We start from the raw sequence: 21804 nt of genomic DNA, 5'->3' as shown, positions 1-21804 counted from the left end.
TTCTCATTCCTAAAGTTACGGAGAATTCTAATTTAGATTGAGTCCGATCAAACCTGAATCAATTATATAGCAAGTGTAATATCTTTGTTTTATAGTTGGTGTACAGTTCATAAAAAAATGATCATTCGCACAGTAAATACATCACACTTATTTTGTAATTGATTAGTTTCCATCGAACCTAATTTGGGTAAAAAATTTCCCGTTTACTCTGAAACAAAGTCCTTTCTCCTGTCATATGTACATGGGCTAGTGGTTTTTGTAGGTTTGGATACATAATGTTTATGGTTCGGCCCCTAAACAAAGAGAACGCTCATAGAAATTGATTAGCCCAACAGGCCTAGACATCAAAAAGAGGATTTGGGCCTACCCCAAGCCCAACTGATGAAGCAAAACTATATTTTTTCGCTATTACAAATTTATTGCGCTGAAAATGTGGTAATTAAGCATCAGTAACAAATTCAAAATTTAAGAATAATTTTGCATGTAAGTTTTTTTATACATATTAAGGCGGAAAATTAAACCTGGTTTGAGCGTACTAAATAAATTCCATAGCAAGTCTAATAAATTTATTATATTAATCACTTTCATTAAACTGTACAAAAATTACATAATAACTAGTATATTATATTTGTTATATAATTAATTTAAATTTAAATAAATGCGATTTGGGTCAAAATTTTGTGGTTGAGGCAAAGCTGTGCTGACGAGGTCCGCTTTCCTGTCCGGAAATCCAGAACAAAGGTCTGTCCAGCACAGGCTAAAATGTGGTTCAGGTGGACTCACGTTTGTAAAGGAAAATGCTTGGAGTATACACCAATTTTGTTTTCACTTTCCCCGACCATCACATCTTCTCCCTTCCTAATGTTTCTTCTTTTCCACCCAAATGTTTGCAGTAACTTTTATTTTACGGTGAGAATAAATTATAAAAAATATTGTAAGTTTAATAGTAGTAAAATTTTTTATTGTTTTCAGACAAAGGTTAAAAGTGAAAAAGTAAAATAATAGAAGTTGGAGTGTTCCAAAAAACAACTAATACTTAGAATTTTATTGATGAGTTGTAAAAGTTGGTAGAAAGTTGCTTATAACTTTTTGTTTATATCAATTTAATTTAAACTGTTTAAAAATATAAGAGAAAATTATTTGTTTAGCCCTTTAAATTTACTCGTTTTAGTTTTAGTTTTAGTCTGATAACTTTCAAAATTTTTTAATTTTAGTCATTTGACTCAATTTCGGATAATTTTACCCCCACACAACTTTTTAAGAGCAATTTTAGTCCATATATATCCATTCATTTTGCATCTTGTAGCTAATGCTCGCCTAGAATGGTATAAGAGTTTAAATTTATTGAAAAAATATTTATTTATATTGCACTTAGAGCATTAAGATGGATTATTAGCCTTTATTATTAAAAAAGGCAAAATAGTCATATATTAGGCTAAAGGACCTAATCTACGCAAACTTGATAGATAAAAGACTAAATCTAAATTGTCAAAGATAAAAAAATCAGAATAAATTCAAAACCAAAATTATAAAACGAAAATTTTCTCTTTTTTCAAAAAATAAAAATTATAAAACATAAACGCTCTTTTCACCTTATTTTCAATATCGAGACATAACGTCAGTCATTATTGCTATAAATAAAATGTAGCGTGCAAAAGAGAACAATCAAAAAAGAAATCTCGTACGATTTGATAATTATAGATTGGTATGATTACCCCACTTTGAACTTTGTAATCATTATGGTCTAAAGCAAAACGAAACATGTCCTAACATGACCTATCTACCGCTCTTACTATATATATATATATATATTGAGCACCAAAACAAATATTTCTTACAAGAAAACCATGGCTACTACTCTTCCCAATTCATTCTTTACCACTCTCGTCATCTCCATCCTCCTCGCCTCCGTCCTCTACCAAGCCACCGGCGATGCCGATGATTTTTTGGTGGAACTCAATCAATCAAAGCCCGTCAAGGAAAAACTCAGCCATTTTCGTGTGTACTGGCACGACATTATAAGTGGTCGGGACCCAACATCAGTTCGAATCGTCAACTCGTCCACTCGTAATGGATTCGGAACAGTGAACATGATTGACAACCCACTAACCGTAGGGCCTGAACTGAGCTCCAAACTCGTCGGAAAGGCCCAAGGGTTTTACGCACTTGCGTCGCAAGAAGAGCTTGGCCTATTAATGACCATGAACTTCGTGTTCATCGAGGGGAAGTACAACGGCAGCACGATCACGGTGTTAGGGAGGAACGCCGTTTTGAATGAGGTGCGGGAGATGCCGGTGATTGGAGGAAGCGGGCTTTTCCGATTCGCTCGTGGCTACGTTCAGGCACGGACGCATATGTTTGATATTAAGACGGGAGATGCGACGGTTGAGTATAATGTTTATGTGATGCATTATTGATTAATTTCTCTTTAGAAAATTTTCAATGAGAGAATAATTGATGTGGGGTAGGTAAGTACAATATTATGCAATATTTTATCGTACTTGATTATGATATGGTTGGACTTTTGGGGTAGACAAATGCTGATTATTATTGCTAGAATATTGGGTCCATTTCTTTTGATTGAACATTCACGTACCTCTCGGATCTATCAGTAGTATGCAATTATTTTACATACATCACCTCCTCGTCTTTTATGTAATTATAAAAATTATATATGATAGCAAAAAGCCAGCGATAGTAATAAATTTAATATTTTTGAGAGTGTATTTGTAATTTTAAAAAAAATAGAGATGGTTGTGTAAGTGATGTTGATTATTTGGTAGGTGTGTTATAAATTTTTTAAAGAATAGGGATGATTTATGAAAATAAACTATTGATTAAGGAGTGTCGATGTAATTATTCCAATTAAATATGTTTTGTTTGGGTTAGTTTTGAAAGTATATTAAATCTTTTATTTTTATAATTCTTATTGAAATTATATATAAATCATTCTTTGTGTGGACGTGGGGTTTTAGTTTCTTGGAATTTAATCCGATTTATTACATTATCGGATGTTACTTTTAAATCTATTATATATATAAATATATATCTCATATTTTGTTATACATGAAAGTAACAAATATATCTGCAGTTTTTAACATTTCGAAAACTAAAGCAAGGACGTATAAATTTATAATAAATATAATCTTCTCATATTTATAAAAAAAATAATGGTATTATCTTTTTAGAATTATATTTAGAAATTTGTTTTTATATTTTAAAAATTATAAAAAGGGTTGAGTGGATCTAACCTGTCGAGTTTGGATCGAGTCTTCTACCTATAAAAGTCTTAAAATTATGAGTAACTTATAGTATTATTCTAAAATTAGGTTTAATTATACAAATATTTTTTATTTTTTATAAAATTATAAATATATGTAATTGTAAGTGCAGTCCGATCCTATTGAGTTGTGAAATTTTATACGAATACCCCTTAAGATATTTTACACTAACACCTCTTGACGGGTGTACCTATAATTTTACAAAGAACATGAAAATATTTATATAATTAGACACAATTTTAAAGGGATCTCGTTTACCTTAAATTTATCGCAACTTATTATTTTCATTAATTAAAAAAAATAGTTTGCTTTTATTTAAGGGTAACTTACATTAATATTTTCTGAGGTTAGACCTAATTATAGAAACATTACATGTCATTTGTAAAATTACAAATATATCCCTTGAGTGAAACTTTACACGAACACGTCTTGGGTAACTGCACTAACACCTCCTCAAGAAATGCACATATAATATTATAAAAAATATGAAATATTTATGTAATTAGTCTTAACTTTAGGATGTCTATATATATATAAAACCCTTTATTTAATTAATTAAACCCAACTCAAACATATACAAAACAGACAATGATTGGATGGTGGAAACTAAGTTAAAGTATATTTTTTCAATTAGCTTAATTACAAAAACACCCTTGTCCTATGGTTTTATAACATTCTTTAAGTGCTCATTTAATTTTTTTTTATTAATATATATCTGTTATATGTATGCACAATTCTGACCAAATAACGCCAATCAAAATCTTTTGAAAAATTTATTATTAAGAAAAAATTAAATAATTAAAAATTCATGTAGATATTAATGCATTACAAGGAATTAACACTTCAAATATCCGAAATATTTACTTTATTCTATTTTAGTAAAAGTAATGTGAAAAAGCAAAAATAAAGAATAAAGCTTTGCCAAGGAGAAAAGGACATAAATTCCTCTCTATAGTCCTCTTTTTTTTTTTAATTTTTATTTTGGTGTCCAGATAATAATATTCCACTTTGCCCTCACTATACTCTAAAACTTTTTTTCTACAAAATATTCTTCTCATCCCCAGGAATGTTGTGTATGGTCGGTTCCACGTGGCATGTGCTAATTGGCCTGTAGGGACCAAAGTTTGGAAAAACCCACAAAGTTTTTGGAGGATATAATGATCCATAAAAGTGGTGTAGAAGAAGAAGCTGTTTCTGCAAAACATGTAACATCTTAGTTAATATAGAGCGAGTTGGATCAAATTCAGACCATGGAGACCACTACTGAATTCACATTTGATATTGAAAGTGTCAGTCATTAATTAACGTTTCTCGATATTTAATAATATAAGACTGATCCATGTTGTCTTTTAACAACTTTTGCCTTCAAGAATATTTCCAATACCCCTCTTGCCTTTTCTCTCCTCCAATAAAACTCCCTATAAATAATGCCTCATCCTTCCCATATTCTCAGCCTCAACTCCTCAAGAATGGCTAGACACTACAACTCTTCCTACCATGAATTCTTCCAATACCTCTCACTCCCAATCCACTTTGTTTTCTTCCTAACCATAATCTTCCTCTTCTTGATCTTCACTTGGTACATAAACTATGACTACATGTTCGGGGACTTGATGGACCAGCTCAAGCTGAGTCTCATGGTGTTTCCTGTGCTTCTTCTGCTCACGGTCCACTGGCTGGCCGATGACCGGGAGCGTTTCCCTTTTGCCCTGAGCTTGCCGGAAAAGGACTCGCTTCATAGGGTTGGAGGCTCGCCGTTTGGGGTGGCCGTTCTGCTAGTGTTTCTTATGTTCATGATCGCCCATCATAGTTCCTTACAAGAACGGTGGTTTCCCTTGTTTAGACGATAAATACAATATGTAATGTGTACGAATCTACCGAAATCTTTAATATTTTCCCCTGTAAGAGAGAGAGAGAGAGAGAGAGAGTAATCCTTAACATGCATTATTTCCAAATGTGAATCAGAATTCACTCTTCCATTTTATTACTGTAAATTACAAAGAGTCTGCATACAAGTTTCCTGCAGTATGAAAGAACATGTCATGACAAAAGGTGGGATGAAAAGCGAGCTTATTACAATTATAACACACAAATCTGTCGAAACTGAGATCACATACACCCTTTTCTATATATTATCAAGAGACAATTGTGTTGAACCTCATATATACAATTGCGAGTAAAGATGTTTGCCGCAGGGTGTTTTGCAGGGAATAGCCTCAGGGTTCGCTCTTTGGTAGCCGACTGAGAACAGAGTGCTCAGGTTTGTGTTCACATTCATAATCAAGATGAACAAATGCCCTTTCAACTTCAGTAAGTTTTTCGATCTTTATCTGCAGAGTCTCGCCTATTGTATGAGCTTCTTTTAGGGGCAAATCTTCAGGAAGTTCGATATCAACCTAATGCCAGAAAAATCAACATTTACTCATGTGAAGGGGAAACCAAAGACTAGTAAAATCATCAAACTCATATTGCTAGTCGAGTAATGATGCCGTTCTGATTTAGATTACTTCACGACTAACCTCGACAAAATACAAAACACCAAAAGTGTAAGCACGGACTGTGTCAATACGCTTGACCTGAGGGTGCCTTATCACGAGATACGTCAATTTCTGCAATACTTCGGGAGGTGCTGATTGTCCAACTAGCGACACTGAATAAGATGAAAAATGAACTTAGGTGAGAGAAAAGACAAAGCTTATGCACATAATAGGAACACTTGATAACATTTCAGCACTCTAAGGCTATCTAATAGTGAAAGATATTTAGGAATGGTCACATTTATACTCCCTCAACTTTGATCAAACTATAGAAACTGTCCCTGCAGTTTAAATAATTTCACAGACTACAACTGAAGATGCTCTTATTACACAACACACCCTATCATGATGTTTTTATTATATACACTGTCTCATGGTGATGATTTTTTCATTACACAAGCAATCTCAATCAATAGTTTTATTACACTGACTTGTCCTGTCATTATATTTTCGGTATACAAACACCCTCTATCAGTGACGTTATCATTACACTGACACCTTCTCAAAGTAATAAAACCATCGGCGGCATGGGGTAAGATTTTTGTGATTTGACCATAATTTAGAGGGTGTTAGTGTCATTATATTATTTACGGAAAAGCTTTATTCTTGCTGATTCCAGCTTCATGAAAAACAATGTGAAGATGAAGGTAGAAATAGCACCTGCATTTTCTAGAACAGTACCAGACCAATTTGTAATTGTATAAACTGCAAGGATGATGGCACCGGCCGGATCGATCCACCAGAAGAACTTATCACCTAGGACTGCTGCTACTAAGCCTACTACATTTGTCACTACATCAAAATAATGGTCCTGTCCCCAACACCAGAGAAGTTAAGCACCTAGGCATTCAGAAGAAACTTTACGATAAAGATAGAAAGATACCTTTGCATAGGCACGGACAATGTTGTTTCCAGAACTTCTGCAGTAAAACCACAGAGCAAGTTTTACCACTGTAGCAGTTATCATAATTGAGTACAACCATACCAACTGATCTGAAGTCATCTTTTCAGTATGTTTATTTTCAACTAGTTGTTCTACAGCCTGGACCAAAACCTGAAAGCCTGAAAGGAAATGGGATGTTAAACTCTTAATTCTTTGAGTGCCATAGAGTTGAAGGCAAATTTCATTCATCACTCATGGACAGTTGCCCATGGAGGAAATGAAGCATCTCCAGTTCTAAAACTTGGGAGATTACTCAATCAAAGCAAATCTTCCTTCTCTTTACCTTTTGGCACACGCTGTACTGCCGGGATCAAATTTGCAATGCACATATTGGTACAAGTGCCCTAATTATATACAGTTGATGGTTAGTTATTTACTGTAATGGTACATCTACTCTATCCTAGTAAGAAAAATTTGAGCAGTAATGAACTTAAGAGCAATATCATCTCTAAACCACGTCACTTTTGTGCAGTTTCTCATTTGATTTTCCTTCTTAATTTCCGTGCACATTTACTAACCCGTCATGCAATTCCAAACAATTGCAATAGACAGCTCAAGTAGAAACCATGAAGTATCACGCAACTAATTTGACTACCCTAACTATGGAAGTTAATAGAAATGCAAAGTTGGCATAACAAATTCATCATGATTTGGTTGTGGTAAATGATAAACTGTACATGAGTCGAATGTCTTCCATGGAAAGCATAGGCAAAGATTTTAAAGCAGACGTACATACCAAGAGTGGCCATTATAGCTGCAAAGACGATAATCCCAACTGGCTGCACCCTCAACTTCCCAATAGGATACTTGTAAATGTTAACGTTTTTCATTGAGAGGTGGGTAAACCAGAGTATGCCACCAGCCATCAGATCAAGTAAGGAATCCAGGGTCGACGCAGCAATGGCTAGCGATCCGCTCTTTATCGTGGCATAGATCTAAAACAAACAAAATGTAGCAGTAATCAGACAGGAAAAGGATAACTTGGTGGCTTTTCAAGAAAGGACCTGACATAAATATTTTACTATGTTGTCCATCAATCACCAATATTAATGTCTTCTCTAAATACAACAAAACAAGATGGATATTATTCCATTCAGCTGGTCATCTAAACAACAGTTGACCTTAAATGCCAGCAGCAAAACATTTGCCCAGTTGGAGATCCTCATAGCTCTCTCCTGCTGTGCTTGCTCCTCTAGATCTTCCTCATCTAAGCCATCAGACGACACCACGGAGTCGACCTCCTCAAATGATTTTAAGGTAGCAAATTGTCTTTCATAGTACTCCTCCTCTCCTACACAGTAAACAAAAATCCTGAATCAAGCAGGTTGCAAATAACCAAACACGGCAAGACAACTTCTAAACCAGTAGCATAATTAACAACAACAAACATATGAACTGCTTCTTACAAATTGTCAACAGATAACACAATAAAAGCAAAATGACATCTCGAACTAGAATATGCTCCCATGGAAATCTTTATTTAGAGGTAATAATCAAGAAAAAAAGAAACTTAACAGAAAATTTGCCATATCAAAACCAACAAAACTGTAAAGCCCCAAAACAGCATCAGAATCTTTTCTTTTTTACAGAACAAGAATCAGACAACAAGTATATACACATACCGCCACACATATACTAACAAACCCAGAGAAACACACACAACACTCAAAGAGCTAGCTTTTAACCACCTTTGCTCAAACCCTGAGCTCTAGAAAGATCAAAATGGGAAGGAGACTCAGGGTCAACTGCTGACCGGACCTTATCCGGCAGCCTGGAAATGAAATCACTACGGAGCGAATTCACAGAGTTGCGGCGACTGAGACGGCGGCGGCGCCCACTGCCACCCCTCTTCCACCCTTCCAACAGAGGGGATTTGGCGTCTACACCATTATCAGCCAAAGTCCGACTCTCTGCCTCCATTATAGGAAAGACTACTGCACTGTACTAGAGAAAAAAAACTTCTAAATATATCACTTATAATAATTATTAATTAATAAACATATTATACTTGATTCATGTGTATATATAATTTAAATTTTTATTATTCTTTTTTATAAAAATAAAAAATAATTTAATATTTTTATTAATTTTCAATAAAATACTTTTTTATGCTTTTTTTTTTTTTAAAAAAGTCATTTTGCATAGAAAAAAGAATATGTTTGAAATAATTTTTATCGATATATCTCGCGTCAGCTAAAAATTCCTATTCTAATTTCCTCAAATTTAATAAATAATACTAGCAATTTAAGCACATTCGATATATCTGCATAATTAAAATTTTATAATATTTATTCAATTAAATAAAAAAAGAAAGATAAACAAAATAATTGATTAAAACGAATAAACTTCGATAAAAGTACGTAAATAATAAATTATCAATAAAAAAAATATGATATTGATAGGAGAAATAAAATTAATCAGGGCATTTTGAGGTCATGGTAACTATTTAAGGGGTCTTCCCCATATAATATAGATAGATAGATAATAAGTGAATTAATAGTATTTAATAAAAATAAATTTAGAACATAATTTTTTACTATATAATTGTAATTATTATGAGAAGGACAGCTTGATTTGAAGTGTCGTTGTCTGTTGGTTGATAGTTATAGTGGTAGAATTTAATTTTATGTACTGGATATATTATATGATGTAAATATTTTATTTGGGAATCACATAAAAAAATAAATTATTATTTTCGATGGGAAATTTTAATCTAATAGGTTGGTTGAGCCTAATTTAATTATCAAATTGTCAGGAATTATGATTTAATATAATATCTTACCTAGCAAAGAAATTAAAATTAACATCAATGTTTTTCTTTTTTGGGTAAGAAACGATATAATATTGACAGGACTATATATAATATATATTTTATTATATATATTACCAATTTTTTATGAAATTAAAATATATAGTATAAAAAGTATCGAGATAAAATATTTTATATTAAGTGAGATTGACAAAGAAGTGAATTTTGGGGACACATGTAGCCAAGTTCGAAGTATGTTCGTGTCTGACACTATAATAGATGATTTTTTGAAGAGTCGGTCCATTACAAATTGGTGGTATAGATCAATAAAAAGAAAAAACATAGCAATAAATATACATACGTAGATTTATGTGTGTGTTTATTTTGGTTCGAGAACATGAAGGTGAATATTTCTGCTATTAATAAACGTAATTTTGTGAAAAAAATAATAGTGTTGGATTTAAAAAATTATAGTCTATAATAAAAGCTCAGCCCTTGAATAAACCAATTTAATTGTTACTAAGTAAATTTACAAAATAGTCCCCACTCAAAACTAGAAATTATATATATATATATATATATATATTTTGTTTAAAACACACCTCCAAGATTCATCAGTTTTGGTGGGTTTGCATCAGAACTGGTCATGTTTGCAATTATATAAATTAATTTTTTATTACATGTGAAATTTTGAACTTTTTAACTTAATTTTGTTTAGGAGATGGACCGAATATGGTCTGACAGAATAAGTTGATTAATAACTCAATTATGATTTATATCCCCTCCCTAAACCAAAATTAATGTGGCATCCCCTCCATTTGTTTCTTCTCCTACAACAAGTCCAAATATATTTTTGGACAAATTACAGAGATTTTTGAATCAACACAAAAACTTACTTATGAAGGTTCCAGATTTGAGGCATGACAACATTCTCAATCATGATGGCATTGAACATGAACAAGAGTTGGACGTTGATGCTGAGTGAGTTGGATCTGAATCTGCATCAGCGGGAGATACAGATGATGATGCTGCTGTTGAGTTGCTGCCTTTCCTCTTCTTTTCATTTTGGTGCTTCTTACTTCTTGCTCGATCAGCTTTGGACACAATTTCCGAGACAGTAAAACCCGCAACTTCAAAGTTGCCTGATCTTTGAGGAAGCAAAGCATTTCGAACTATTACGTCAACTCCATCATACGTCCAAACGCCTAACTGAGCTTCTCCTTTGAGTCCAATGGCAAACCAACCAAGACCAGCGGCAGCTATATCGACAGAGCTTGAATCCCACGTGCTGCCACTAACACGAAATTCCTTTTTCACCCAATTCCCCAGTTCCTCAACTCTACCTTCCCCAATTGGAGGCTGAAACCAGTAAGTATAGGAAAGAAGTTAATGACATCCTAACTGAGGAGAGGAGGTTAAAACATTGAGAAATTGCAATTGTCCCATGGAATGCATGTCAAAATCGAAAATAAGAGGTCCTCTCATGTACCAGGCAATCTTAAAACATGATAGAGACATCATCACACTTTCTTACTGACAACCATATAAACCATCGGTGAACATGCAGATTAATTACCTGACCATCTGGCGATAAGAGAACGTAAGTAACAAATATTACATATTTTTAACAACTTTTTAAATTTATAAGCTACATCTGAATGTGTCCACCAGAATCAAGTTTATTAAATCTGCCCACAGTAATTTTCAAATTTCAAAATCAGTACTCAGAACCGAAACAAACATTATTAACTGTGAGCATCATCTCAAAGTAGGGTAAATATATTCCAGATGAAGTAACTGAATTACAGGTTCTGTAGACTAATTGCTATTCATTAGCTGTAGTCAACATTCAAAGACAGTTTCAAAGACAGCACAAAACTGTTATAGAGTCTGACACTAATGTCAAGGTTACTTTGGTGCCTATCTGGCCACCCCCATCCCTGATCAGAAACGGCACAAATACCAGAACACTCAATTGTGTGAGTTTGATTGCAAAGATAGACCAAGAGACAGTTGTATACTCAACCTGTAAATTAGTGAAGCACATAAAGTATGTCACAAATTTGTAAAGCATTCAATCATGTTGACAACCAGGTAAAGACCAAAAAAAATGTTGTTTTGATGGTTTAATCATCACGAATGGCAGAACAAGCAAACATGAGTAACATATGGAAGATCACAGAATAACATGAAGCTAGGAAGCAAAATCATGAACCACACCAGCTAGCACACTGTACCTGTAATTGACGGCCAAAATGTTCTTCCAACATTGTGCACGCATTCTCCGTCTTTCCCATGTGCAAAGGAAGCAGAGGAGATGCCCATACAGTAACATAAAGGGAATCTACTGAAGATTCTTCAACGTCCAACCTCAAGAGTCCACCAATATGAACTGAATGTCCTGCCTGCATAGTAGAAGATCACCTAATTATACCTGATCTGGCTTTTCACCAAATGAACAAGATAGCACCTCACTCAAAGCAAAGAAAGGAGAGTCTCCAGAGTTTTTTTTTTATTCCGTCGATTTGAAAGGGAAGTCAAGATTGGAGTGGAGCATGGAATAAAGTTTTCACCAAATAAACTGTTGCTTTCTTCAGGAAATCATAAGAAACAATAAAGACACTTGTCCAGGCAATTACTGGTTTTATTAGAAGAGTCCAATTTTCTTTATTTGTACATCCACCACTCCCTATACCAGATTTTAAAACCTAAACCTACCATTTAAGTTACAAAGACCACATACTTAAACGTATAACAGCCAAAGAGGACTGTTGCAAAGTCAGAGTAACAACGATTAGAACCATAACAATGCAACCAAGCCAGTATTCAGCAACCTGAAAGGAGATGCCATCAATTTTGAGAAATTTACTGCCGTTACAAGCAAAAGCAATCAATCATTACTGGGTTCATCCTCAGCATTTCTCACATGCACAGGTTGAGATCAACTAGAGCAAGCAACACAGAGCATTAAGTTGAATGCCCTGATTCATTTACCAGCAGGAAGACTAACCTTGATTCTGTATGTCCTTGGCTTCAACTCCTTCTCAATACGAATTAGCTTCTGCTCCTCCATTGTCAACCTAGTTGAAATTTGATGAGGATGCAAAAGCCCCGGAGTGTCGAGCAACTTAGCTTTCCCAGGAAGGACTCCCTCCATCCTCACAATTCCCAAGGTGGTGCCTGGCACTGGTGCCTCTGTTAAATGAGTTGCTGTCGTGCCAAGACATTTCCCTATTGTATTAATCAAAGTGCTCTTCCCGGCGTTCTGTGCTCCCACTGCCCACACATTTCCTCTTTGCCCTGCAAACTTAACCACATCATCCACCAATGTCTTCATTCCCCAGTCTCTCATAGCGCTCACCAAGTGCACGCTAGTTATCTTCCCTGCCCCACCTTCCCTTGCCCGTGTCCGCACCCAATGCTCAAGTCTAGTCGGTGAAATACTGCTAGGCAAAAGATCAATCTTCGTCACAACCAACAGAACCCTTGGTATATTCCCTGATTTTCCTTCCTTCCATGATCGCGCATTCTCATCGATAGTCTTGGAGACTGAACTTGCCACCTTCCTAGGAAACGAACCATCAAAATCTGCGGCATCCACCACCAACAAAACCACAGTCCTAGCCCCACCTATCGACATCAACCTCCTACCCACAGTGTGATCAAAATCGAAATCCGGCAACAAGTTCTCAACACCCGGGTCCTTCACCTTAGCATAGAACCTCAGACTGTGACACCTGGAACACACAACAGGCTTCTGACTAGCATTTTTGTCATATGGGCTTCCACGATATTCAACATTATAAGACATTTTATCAAACACCTGATCTTCCATTTCAAGGATCTCATTTCCTTCCACATCCATGATCTCATTCGCAAGTCCTCTCTTAATGGAATCCGTGATTTCAGACTCATCCGATACAGGAGTCATTCTCTTGAACTTCTTATAGTTCGGACCCTTAGTTGAGGGCTGTAAAAAAAACCCGGGTTGCTTAGGGTCAAAATCTTGCATTTGGATACCACAGCCTGGGCAAATGGGGAAGGCTTGCTCAGTGGCCTCCTCGTAATTCCCATCACGGCTCAGCGGTAAATTTGAAAAAGATTGTTTCTTTAGAGTTTCTGAAGAGAAGGGTTTTGCCAAGAAGAAAAACGGCAGGGTTTTAGTAGGGTTTTGGGAAACCGAGAACACGGATGAAGGATCGATGGTTGGTGACTGGAGGAAGTTAGATACAGGTCCTCTGTATGTATAGGTAGTGAGAGAAAATGGGGTGAGAAGCTTTCTAAGCCTTGATGGTGAGAGGTTTCTCACAATCATTTTTCTTTTTATGTGGTTTTCTACTCTTGTTTTCAGCTTTCAGCCATGGAGGTTTTGAATGCTTTTCTCTGCAAATCGCAATGTGACCAATGAGATTTAACTCAAACTCGCACTTTTAATGTTTTGATGAAATCGTATCGGTTTCTTCTAATCTTTTAAGGCGCATTTCTTTTGTTTTGATAGATAGATATAAAAACATTTACAAACTGGGAATGTTTTCTGAACTAATTATTTATTCAATTTAGTCTAAGTTGAAAATTCATTATTTTTGGGATAGCAAAAAGTTCTTATAATCCGACAAGAGTTAAACTGTTGGTCAATAATGAGAAAATTGTATTTTTGGTACAAAATTTTACGGTAGATTGCAACTTTCATACCATGCTTTTAAAAAAAGTTAAATGCAAAATACCCCATGTGTTATATGAAATAAGCAAATTACTTCTTTATAAATAGAAAAATTGAGCAATTACACCTCTCACGCAAGTTCGTATAATTCACACGTTTTTGCTTTAATTTTTTATTTTAATTCACGCGGTCAGTAACCAAACCAAATTCAAACACATTTTTTCAAATTTTATAATAATTTAAACAAGTTTTTACAATAATGAGTTCAATTCAGTTTGACTCGACTCGATTTGTTTACATTTCTGTGAATGAGCAAGTGAATCTCCATTAATGTGCAGAACATGCAAACATATGATGAATTCTTGATCTCTGAGCAATTTGCAGGCAGAAGAAGGACAAGAGAACATCTGCTCAACTTCACCTTTTCTCCATTTTTCACATATAACACAATTTATGGAACAACATTTGATAACTACATCTTCCACACAAGAACCAGTTAACCAGAGCAATTCTACAGACCAACTTCTTATGTTAAATCAGTCTGTAGAGCTAAGTCTACTGAAAATCAGCCCACATCATCATGTAATTAATTCATTTACAGTGATTCATTCACATGTATGCTTGTTGTTTATTCTTATGTTTGTTCTTTCCATATTCGTCCGGCGACCCTCAGCTTCAGCTCTTGCCGGTTGCCTCCAGAGAAGAAGAGGGCCATGTTTCGTTGGATGATCAGCCCGTCCATGCTGTCTCGGACTTTTGTATGACTGTCCCGGATGCTCCGAGGAACTCCTTGCCATGTCAGCTTTCTGCCGTTTGAGCCGACTTCCAAGCTGTAACTGAACTTTCTTGCTTCAAGGTCGTCGCCCATGAACCGGATGAACGCCATGTATACGGGAGCCGTTCCTAGATTGAAGGCCTCAAAGTGCAGGCAGAACTGGTAGCCGTAACAGTTGAATACCTGAGGACGGATTTAGGCCATCAACATATGAATACCTACGTACAAGATGATAAGGGAGCGTAGCTGTGGTTGACATCTATTTCTTAATTCATCCTTTCTAACGAACAACTGAGAATAGTCCACAAAAAGAGGCAGAGACGGGGACGAAAAAGAGACCACTTACAGTTAACATCCATGTTGCATTTTCAACGTCATGCGGATTGGACTTGACATATCTGTGGTTAAAAGTACAACCATCATGCATATCAACCTTGTGGTCACTCTTGAGATGTGCAACAAGAAACGGGATATCACCCGTGACAGGGCATTCAGCTCCGGCGTAAGGGCAACTGTAGGGACGGAACGTGCAATTCTGTTCATGCCTCAGCCTGCTCTGATAGGGAAAAATATCTTGACAGCCGAGAATCTGGTATCTGCAGGGCAGTTCAAGTGATTCTGCAACTCGCTCAAGTGCCAAGCACCTTATGTTCCCCAGTTCATGACGGCAAATTGGGCAACAACGTACTTTCGCCTGACACTTCGAGCATAAAGTATGGCCGTTTGGGCACTACAGAGGAAAAATGGTAACAGCATATACATCAGCTTCACTTGCTTCCATAAAAAGACGCAAAAATATTTCCCTCTCATAAGAAAAAAAAATCACCTCTGTAGTTGTTATTTTCTGTTTATGGACCATAACATTGACAATTCAGTTATGATGAACTTGCTGCATACGATATTAAAGGTGCATTACATCTCACATTGTTCTGCAACTTTAACGAGTAGGCAAACTTCGCTAGGTAAAAGAGCAGCTGGACTAATTCACGTTTCCAAGAATAATAGTACCGAAGGTGAATTGTTTTCTGTAACAAAAGTTTTCTGAATGGAAAACAGTTTCGTGCTCAACCCGACATGCCATTATCATCATCACAGCAAAAGCTGCTTTAAACTAACAAAAGCACAAAACAGAAAATTCAGCCAGCAACTCACAAGGCAAAACCACCAGAATATAATTCTGCTTAAACCGCAAACCAAGAAAGACCATCATATAGTATCTACCATGATGCAATGGAAGAAGTAATCTTGGGACCAAAAAGTAAAAGCTATTTCATTAGAGTTCAATCATGGTTATCAGATTAAGCTAATTTAGGGCCTCTGACTACAACAGTGAAATGGTGTCTGAGTTTGGTCTGAAGAATCATCTGACTGACAATGGTAGTGATAAAACTGGCAGTAGAGTTTTGATTTAGACCAAATTAGTTGGTAGAAGTCAAAGATGGATAATATGGTTCGATAGGTGATGTGTGATTTTGATGGACTCATAGAGATTGGTTTGACGTTGTGTCATATGGAAGGCAGCAAGAGAAGCAAAGGAGAGGAGCTTTTTGTTCTTCTTTATTATGTTCTGAGATAAATGATTGGTTTTAGTACATTATAGCTTGTCGAAAGAGTATTATCAAAACAAAGTAACATAGAGCATTCACTTTGGACCATCCCGAAAAGCAGAAACTTGCTGTCTCAGCTATTCCTAGATTTCTCAAACATGTGCTCTGGGGCTATCACTTCGACTCGAGTTACTAGGTGAAGGATAAACCTAGACTCTGCTCATGCCATTCACACAAACATCAACCTTCTCTTCTCGTTTTTAAGTTGACAAGATATTGATACATTGCATGCAGACCCTCCAAAGAGCCAAAATAATAAATATCATCACTGAAAGTAATAAATTCTGCAATAGTTATGTTGTGCTAGCTAAACAAAACATGTGTACCAATCTAGGGAAGGAGGTAATTCACAACTCAGCCTTTTCCTCACATGCGGCAATTATAACAACTTCTGGTGCCATATTATAGGAATGTCAACTCAATTCCAATCTCCATTAAAGTCTTTGACTGAGCATCCAACTACGATTCGTAATATATGTTAAGAGTTCTAATTGGTTAGAAATTGTACTGCAAATGTTTATTTGTAATATATGAATCCTTAAAAATATCAGTATGAAAGCAGACTAGTGGGCAGCATAACAGAAGGTATAAACTCCGGAGCAATGTGTTATTAACTAAATCTTGAAAGCCTAAACTCGGAACCACATTTTAGTTGTTTAATCATGCAAATATAGAAGCAGACAAGCTAGATAAACTACACAAAGCGAATTACAAGAGAAGTTACCTGGTGAATTGGAGGGTACATAACATCCATACAAACAGGGCATTCAAGTAGTTCATGCACAGCAGTATTTGATGCTATGCCGCGCTTTGCACCATTAAGAGTCGAAAACTTCCTACGAGGAGACCTTCTGTATTCAACAATCTCAGGTGCAATATCATAATCGACATTGCGGGACTCCATTATTTCCCCAATGGTGCTACCTCCTGGGGTCATGATCTTTTCCCAAAACCTAAGTGTGCTGAATTCCTGCCAACGTAGCCAGTGTGCAAAGTTAACTGGGCGAAAGTTTCACTTAATGGTAAAATTGCAGTAGCCGTCATAATGGAGAATATGGTACCAAAAGACCTCAAAATGAAACAAGTTGTTTTGTTATCACATCATTCCAAAAAATTCTTTTGCAACTTTTATTCAAAGTCATATTGCATTGAGAGCATACTGTAACAGTGAAGAAATTTAAGAGCAACCGAAATTCAGAAAAGATCTTGCAATTGCAACTGATCCATCCAAAGATCAAATAATTATTCCTTCCTAATAGTGTTATTTTTCTTTAGGCTCCAAAATCCGCCTCTAACTAAGATGTAGTACATTATGTTATCATTTATATGTAAAACATCAAGCATGCCTTTTAATCCTCTGAAACTAGGCGGAGTTTTCATTTCTCGTTCAACTTTCGCAGTGCATTGGCAATTTAAAGTTAGAAATGTTATATATAGATGCAACGGCAGTTGAAGATCAACTACTTTGTACGAAACTCCGAAGTATATGTTGATCCGAACTAATTTGTATTTCTCATATTCTGATAAGACATGGAAATTATTGCTAGGTTTTAATCCCATCCCAAAATACCAGATATCCTATTTATGCTACTGGCTGGAAAGGGGAGGAGGATAGAGGGAAAGTATAATGTTCTTCCCCACCATATATTGTACTAAAACGCATAATAAAAGAACAAGGGGGGCATGAATTTCCTAGCCTAAGCATACATTATAGCATGTATACACAATGAAAGCATCCCAAGCTCCCTCCAAGGACAGACAGCACGTTGACAAGAGTGGTGTAATTATGCATTTATGCGAAGCCGAGACAAACTACATTCTACTTCCCACAAGAAGAGAAAAGTGTTTCTGATTGCTACCAGTGTATATAAAAGTGAAATTTGTCTATGTACCTGAATCCCTCTGATGCAGAAACAAACACCAGTGACTCAAGAAAACATCTCGATGGAAGGTTATCACCTTAATAGTTCCATGTACAGAGACACACATATATGACAGTGAATGGTCAAAGAAGAAAACAAAAAAAACAAAGCCAATTAATTATGAAATCTCGACTTCCTGAACCATTAAATACTTTGCCTTTTTAGGCCAATGAGATAAAGCTAAGCGTAATTTTTCGAGTAGAATCCCCCCCAAAGAAAACCTCTCCACAAGCCCAGAGTACAATATAATTATGCATAATTTCGGTCACATCAAAGTGGAATCTTGTAAATTAGGAACTAAATTTAACAGTACTAACCGCAGACAAAGAAAGCAAATAATCATAAGCACCACACAGAATTTATGCCACACGATCAACATAAGGCAATTTTTATTTATCCTTTTTCTCTTTTTGACACCTCTAGAAAACTGAAAATCAGAATTGCAATCCACAAGCAATCATCATTCAAATATCAAATCTTGATATCTACACTTCCCTTCTTTTTTCACATTAATCTGGACCGACATTCTCACATTCACAAACAATTACCAGAAAACTAAAACCAGCCCAGAAACAGAAAATTAAATCAAAGCCGAGTAGTGATCCATCCTCACAAGCTCCAAGATAACCAAAAATCAGCTCTTGAATTTTTCCACCTCCAGCACTCAAAAACCAAAATAGCAAGCTCAGCTGTTCCCTCTAACACACTTTTCCTCCAAACCCACAGAAGAATAAAATTCAAACAAAAAAAATCAAGATCAGGGTTTCTTTTCCCCTTTCTTGGAATTAAAAAAAAAAAAATCAAAGTTCGCACCTTTGAAACAAGAAACAGATGAAAAAGAGAAGGGTCAGAAACTTACCAAGAAAAGCAAAACAACCCAGAAATGGCTTCAAATACAATCAACCCATGCTCGAGTAATCAATAATTGGATTCTCAGAACACATAATCACGCCTTCAAGACAAAGCAGAGGGGGAGTGTGTGCTGAGGTGGAGCTCAATCCTTAAAGCCCGTTTCCTTTTTTCCAATATTTACGTGTCTAATTTGGCCTTATTTACAACTCCAAGAACATCAGAACATATACATACATGAGACAGACTATATGGATAAACAGCTGCGTGTGTGTGTGAAATTTCTACAGTTACTCTCTGCTGTGGTTCACCGGTAGTCCGAGTCAAAGGTCTTAGGTTGTCACAATCTAAACATCCATTATGGGTTCATAGTTTCAAATTGACTGTTCTTTGGGTGCAATGTGTCAGGATGTGTTTGTGTGTATTTTTTTTGTATTTTTGATTTGTTTATAATAATATTTCAAATGTGGGAATATTTTTTTTTAAATATGTTTAGTAAAGAAACTATATAAAATTAAAACAAGAAATTCAGTTGAAAATTAATTAACTTTACTTTTCAGATGCAATCAATAACTTATATTTGCTTGCCCATTAAATATAATTAGATTCTTATTATAATATTATTAAATTTTGTCATTGTCTTTCATCCGTTTCACTGAACCAAATACGATGAACAATACTATACCAACTAGTTGTTATTTTCACCTCAATTTTATATGTATATATTTTTTTAATATTTTACATTTATTTATTATATTGTATGGTAGAATAGGTATGAAACTTAAATTTAGTTTTATTTTAAAATTCTATTAAAATAAAAAATATTTAGATTAATTAATAAGATATTTGCCAGTGTTACAACACCAATAAATTTTTTATTTAAACAAAAAAATATTTTTATTATTTTAAAATTATTATAAGTGTCGCTTTAATGCATTATTAGAAGTGTATATTATTATTCTGTTAAATTTATATTAAAAAATGTATATTTATATGTGTATTGAGATGAGAAGATCCTGAAAATATAAAAACAAACATATTTAAACAGAAATTAAAAATAAAATAGGAAACAAACAGGGCCGTATGAACCACGTAGAGTTTCCCCAATTGGTACAGGTAGGCAGATTTTTGGGATTGTTTAAAGCAGTAATTTAATATGGGTTTGTTTGGTTGTGTGAAGTGATTTGAAATTTCTATTTTTTGTGGATTATTTGGTGCCAAGTGTTGGTAGTTTTGAGGCTGCTAATTACTGGTATAGGGACTTTTGATTATTTTAAATATATGCATTCATGATTAGTTGGTTGTGAATGATTGAAAGAGGACATAAATCCAACTAAAATAGGTTGAGTTTTTGTCTAAATTATCAAGTTTGGGTCTCGACACAAATTCTTATTGAATTTAGGGCAAAATCAACCCTAAATAATATTTATAAATTTATTTAAAATCTTTATTAATATCTTTTATGTAATAATAACTTATTAGGTATCTATAATAATGATTTTAACTTTTTAAAAAATTATAATTCTTAATTGAAGAAAATAAAAAAATTTCAAGTTAAATCCATTAATCCAGAACCGAGTTAGGGTGGGGATTGGTTTGAGACGAAGCAAGGCGGATTTTTTGGTCCAACTAGAATCGAGGGGGTTGTGCCTAAAGTTGGGGCAAGACGAGTTCGGGACAATTACAAAAAATAAGTGGGACAGGTCTTAAATCCGACAAAATCCATTTCATTGTCACTCTTAAACATAATCTTCTCATTTGGCCTATCATCTTAAGATAAAAATAAAAATGAGAATAAAGAATTTTGTCTTGTTTGATTACTTGCGATGCGTCTAAAGATGAGGCGTTATTTTTAACAAAAATTCATCAAATTGCATTACGATATATAATATTTTGAAGATCAAATTAGATATTTGATAATTTATAAGATATTAAAAAATATTTACCAACATTTAAAAAAAAATAGATACATAACATTCCGAAATAAGATGCCATCAGTTTATAAGTTATGGTCTTTTCTAACTTATTTTAAAATTAGGATAAATTATATAAAATTCCTCTATATTTTAATTATTTTAGCTAAAACCCGTCTGTTAATTTTATAGGTAAAAAATTTTCTGTATTTTTTAAAATAATGCACATTCTCTACAGGGATTAATTTCCATCGAAGACAAAATATTTTATTGCCTTTTAAATAATACAGGGGGTTCGCGCTATTTTCCTGAAACATCACTCATATTATTTGGCATTGTGGATCATATTCATGGGCTCAGAAGAGATTATGTAGCCCAATACATAAAGCAATATATGTTTTCAAATGGACCCTTTTTACATTCAATCCAAATTGCCAGTTACAAGGTTCAGGAGATTTTTTTTTTTTTCGGAAAAATTTAAAAAATTATAAATACCTAATCAAATAAAATAAATTATGTAACGTCTAGATGGTGGGTAGAAATTACTATTTTACCATTGTTGATTTTT

The 21804-nt window shown here is 34.7% G+C and overlaps 5 protein-coding genes across 8 annotated transcripts; 2 read left to right on the top strand and 3 right to left on the bottom strand.

Moving 5' to 3' along the window:
* The first annotated feature begins 1772 nt into the window (after window positions 1–1772).
* Window positions 1773–2587, top strand: LOC105170573 (dirigent protein 22-like). The gene has a single exon (XM_011091394.3). The coding sequence runs from the start codon at window positions 1848–1850 to the stop codon at window positions 2415–2417; it is 570 nt and encodes a 189-aa protein (XP_011089696.1). The 5' UTR covers window positions 1773–1847; the 3' UTR covers window positions 2418–2587.
* A 2134-nt stretch (window positions 2588–4721) lies between these two features.
* On the top strand, window positions 4722–5265 carry LOC148786828 (uncharacterized). Its single transcript, XM_088885461.1, has one exon. It carries the CDS (start codon window positions 4751–4753, stop codon window positions 5129–5131), a length of 381 nt encoding a protein of 126 aa, XP_088741587.1. The 5' UTR covers window positions 4722–4750; the 3' UTR covers window positions 5132–5265.
* On the bottom strand, window positions 5226–8715 carry LOC105170574 (metal tolerance protein 4). Its single transcript, XM_011091396.3, has 7 exons — window positions 8450–8715; window positions 7883–8052; window positions 7498–7696; window positions 6702–6880; window positions 6479–6629; window positions 5801–5931; window positions 5226–5677 (listed from the first exon to the last, which is right to left on the bottom strand). Exons 1-7 carry the CDS (start codon window positions 8679–8681, stop codon window positions 5498–5500), a joined length of 1242 nt encoding a protein of 413 aa, XP_011089698.1. The 5' UTR covers window positions 8682–8715; the 3' UTR covers window positions 5226–5497.
* Window positions 8716–10260: 1545 nt separating this feature from the next.
* Window positions 10261–13950, bottom strand: LOC105170569 (P-loop containing nucleoside triphosphate hydrolases superfamily protein). The gene is made up of 3 exons (XM_011091391.3): window positions 12521–13950; window positions 11748–11915; window positions 10261–10869 (listed from the first exon to the last, which is right to left on the bottom strand). The coding sequence occupies exons 1-3, from the start codon at window positions 13823–13825 to the stop codon at window positions 10447–10449; spliced, it is 1896 nt and encodes a 631-aa protein (XP_011089693.1). The 5' UTR covers window positions 13826–13950; the 3' UTR covers window positions 10261–10446.
* Window positions 13951–14576: 626 nt separating this feature from the next.
* LOC105170568 (E3 ubiquitin-protein ligase SINAT2) lies at window positions 14577–19643 on the bottom strand. 4 transcript variants are annotated; one of them, XM_011091389.3, is made up of 4 exons: window positions 19334–19643; window positions 17277–17522; window positions 15292–15675; window positions 14577–15128 (listed from the first exon to the last, which is right to left on the bottom strand). In XM_011091389.3, the coding sequence occupies exons 2-4, from the start codon at window positions 17487–17489 to the stop codon at window positions 14805–14807; spliced, it is 921 nt and encodes a 306-aa protein (XP_011089691.1). In that variant the 5' UTR covers window positions 17490–17522; window positions 19334–19643; the 3' UTR covers window positions 14577–14804. The 4 variants fall into 4 exon arrangements, with proteins under 4 accessions (XP_011089691.1, XP_088741374.1, XP_088741375.1 ...); XM_088885248.1 differs by lacking the exon at window positions 19334–19643 and adding an exon at window positions 19023–19282; XM_088885249.1 differs by lacking the exon at window positions 19334–19643 and adding an exon at window positions 19088–19282.
* Window positions 19644–21804: the final 2161 nt, after the last annotated feature.

This window comes from Sesamum indicum, linkage group LG9 (genome assembly GCF_026168435.1).
Source record: "Sesamum indicum cultivar Baizhima isolate 11 linkage group LG9, ASM2616843v1, whole genome shotgun sequence".
Taxonomy (NCBI): Eukaryota; Viridiplantae; Streptophyta; class Magnoliopsida; order Lamiales; family Pedaliaceae; genus Sesamum; species Sesamum indicum.
This window is presented reverse-complemented; position numbering and strand designations above follow the sequence as displayed.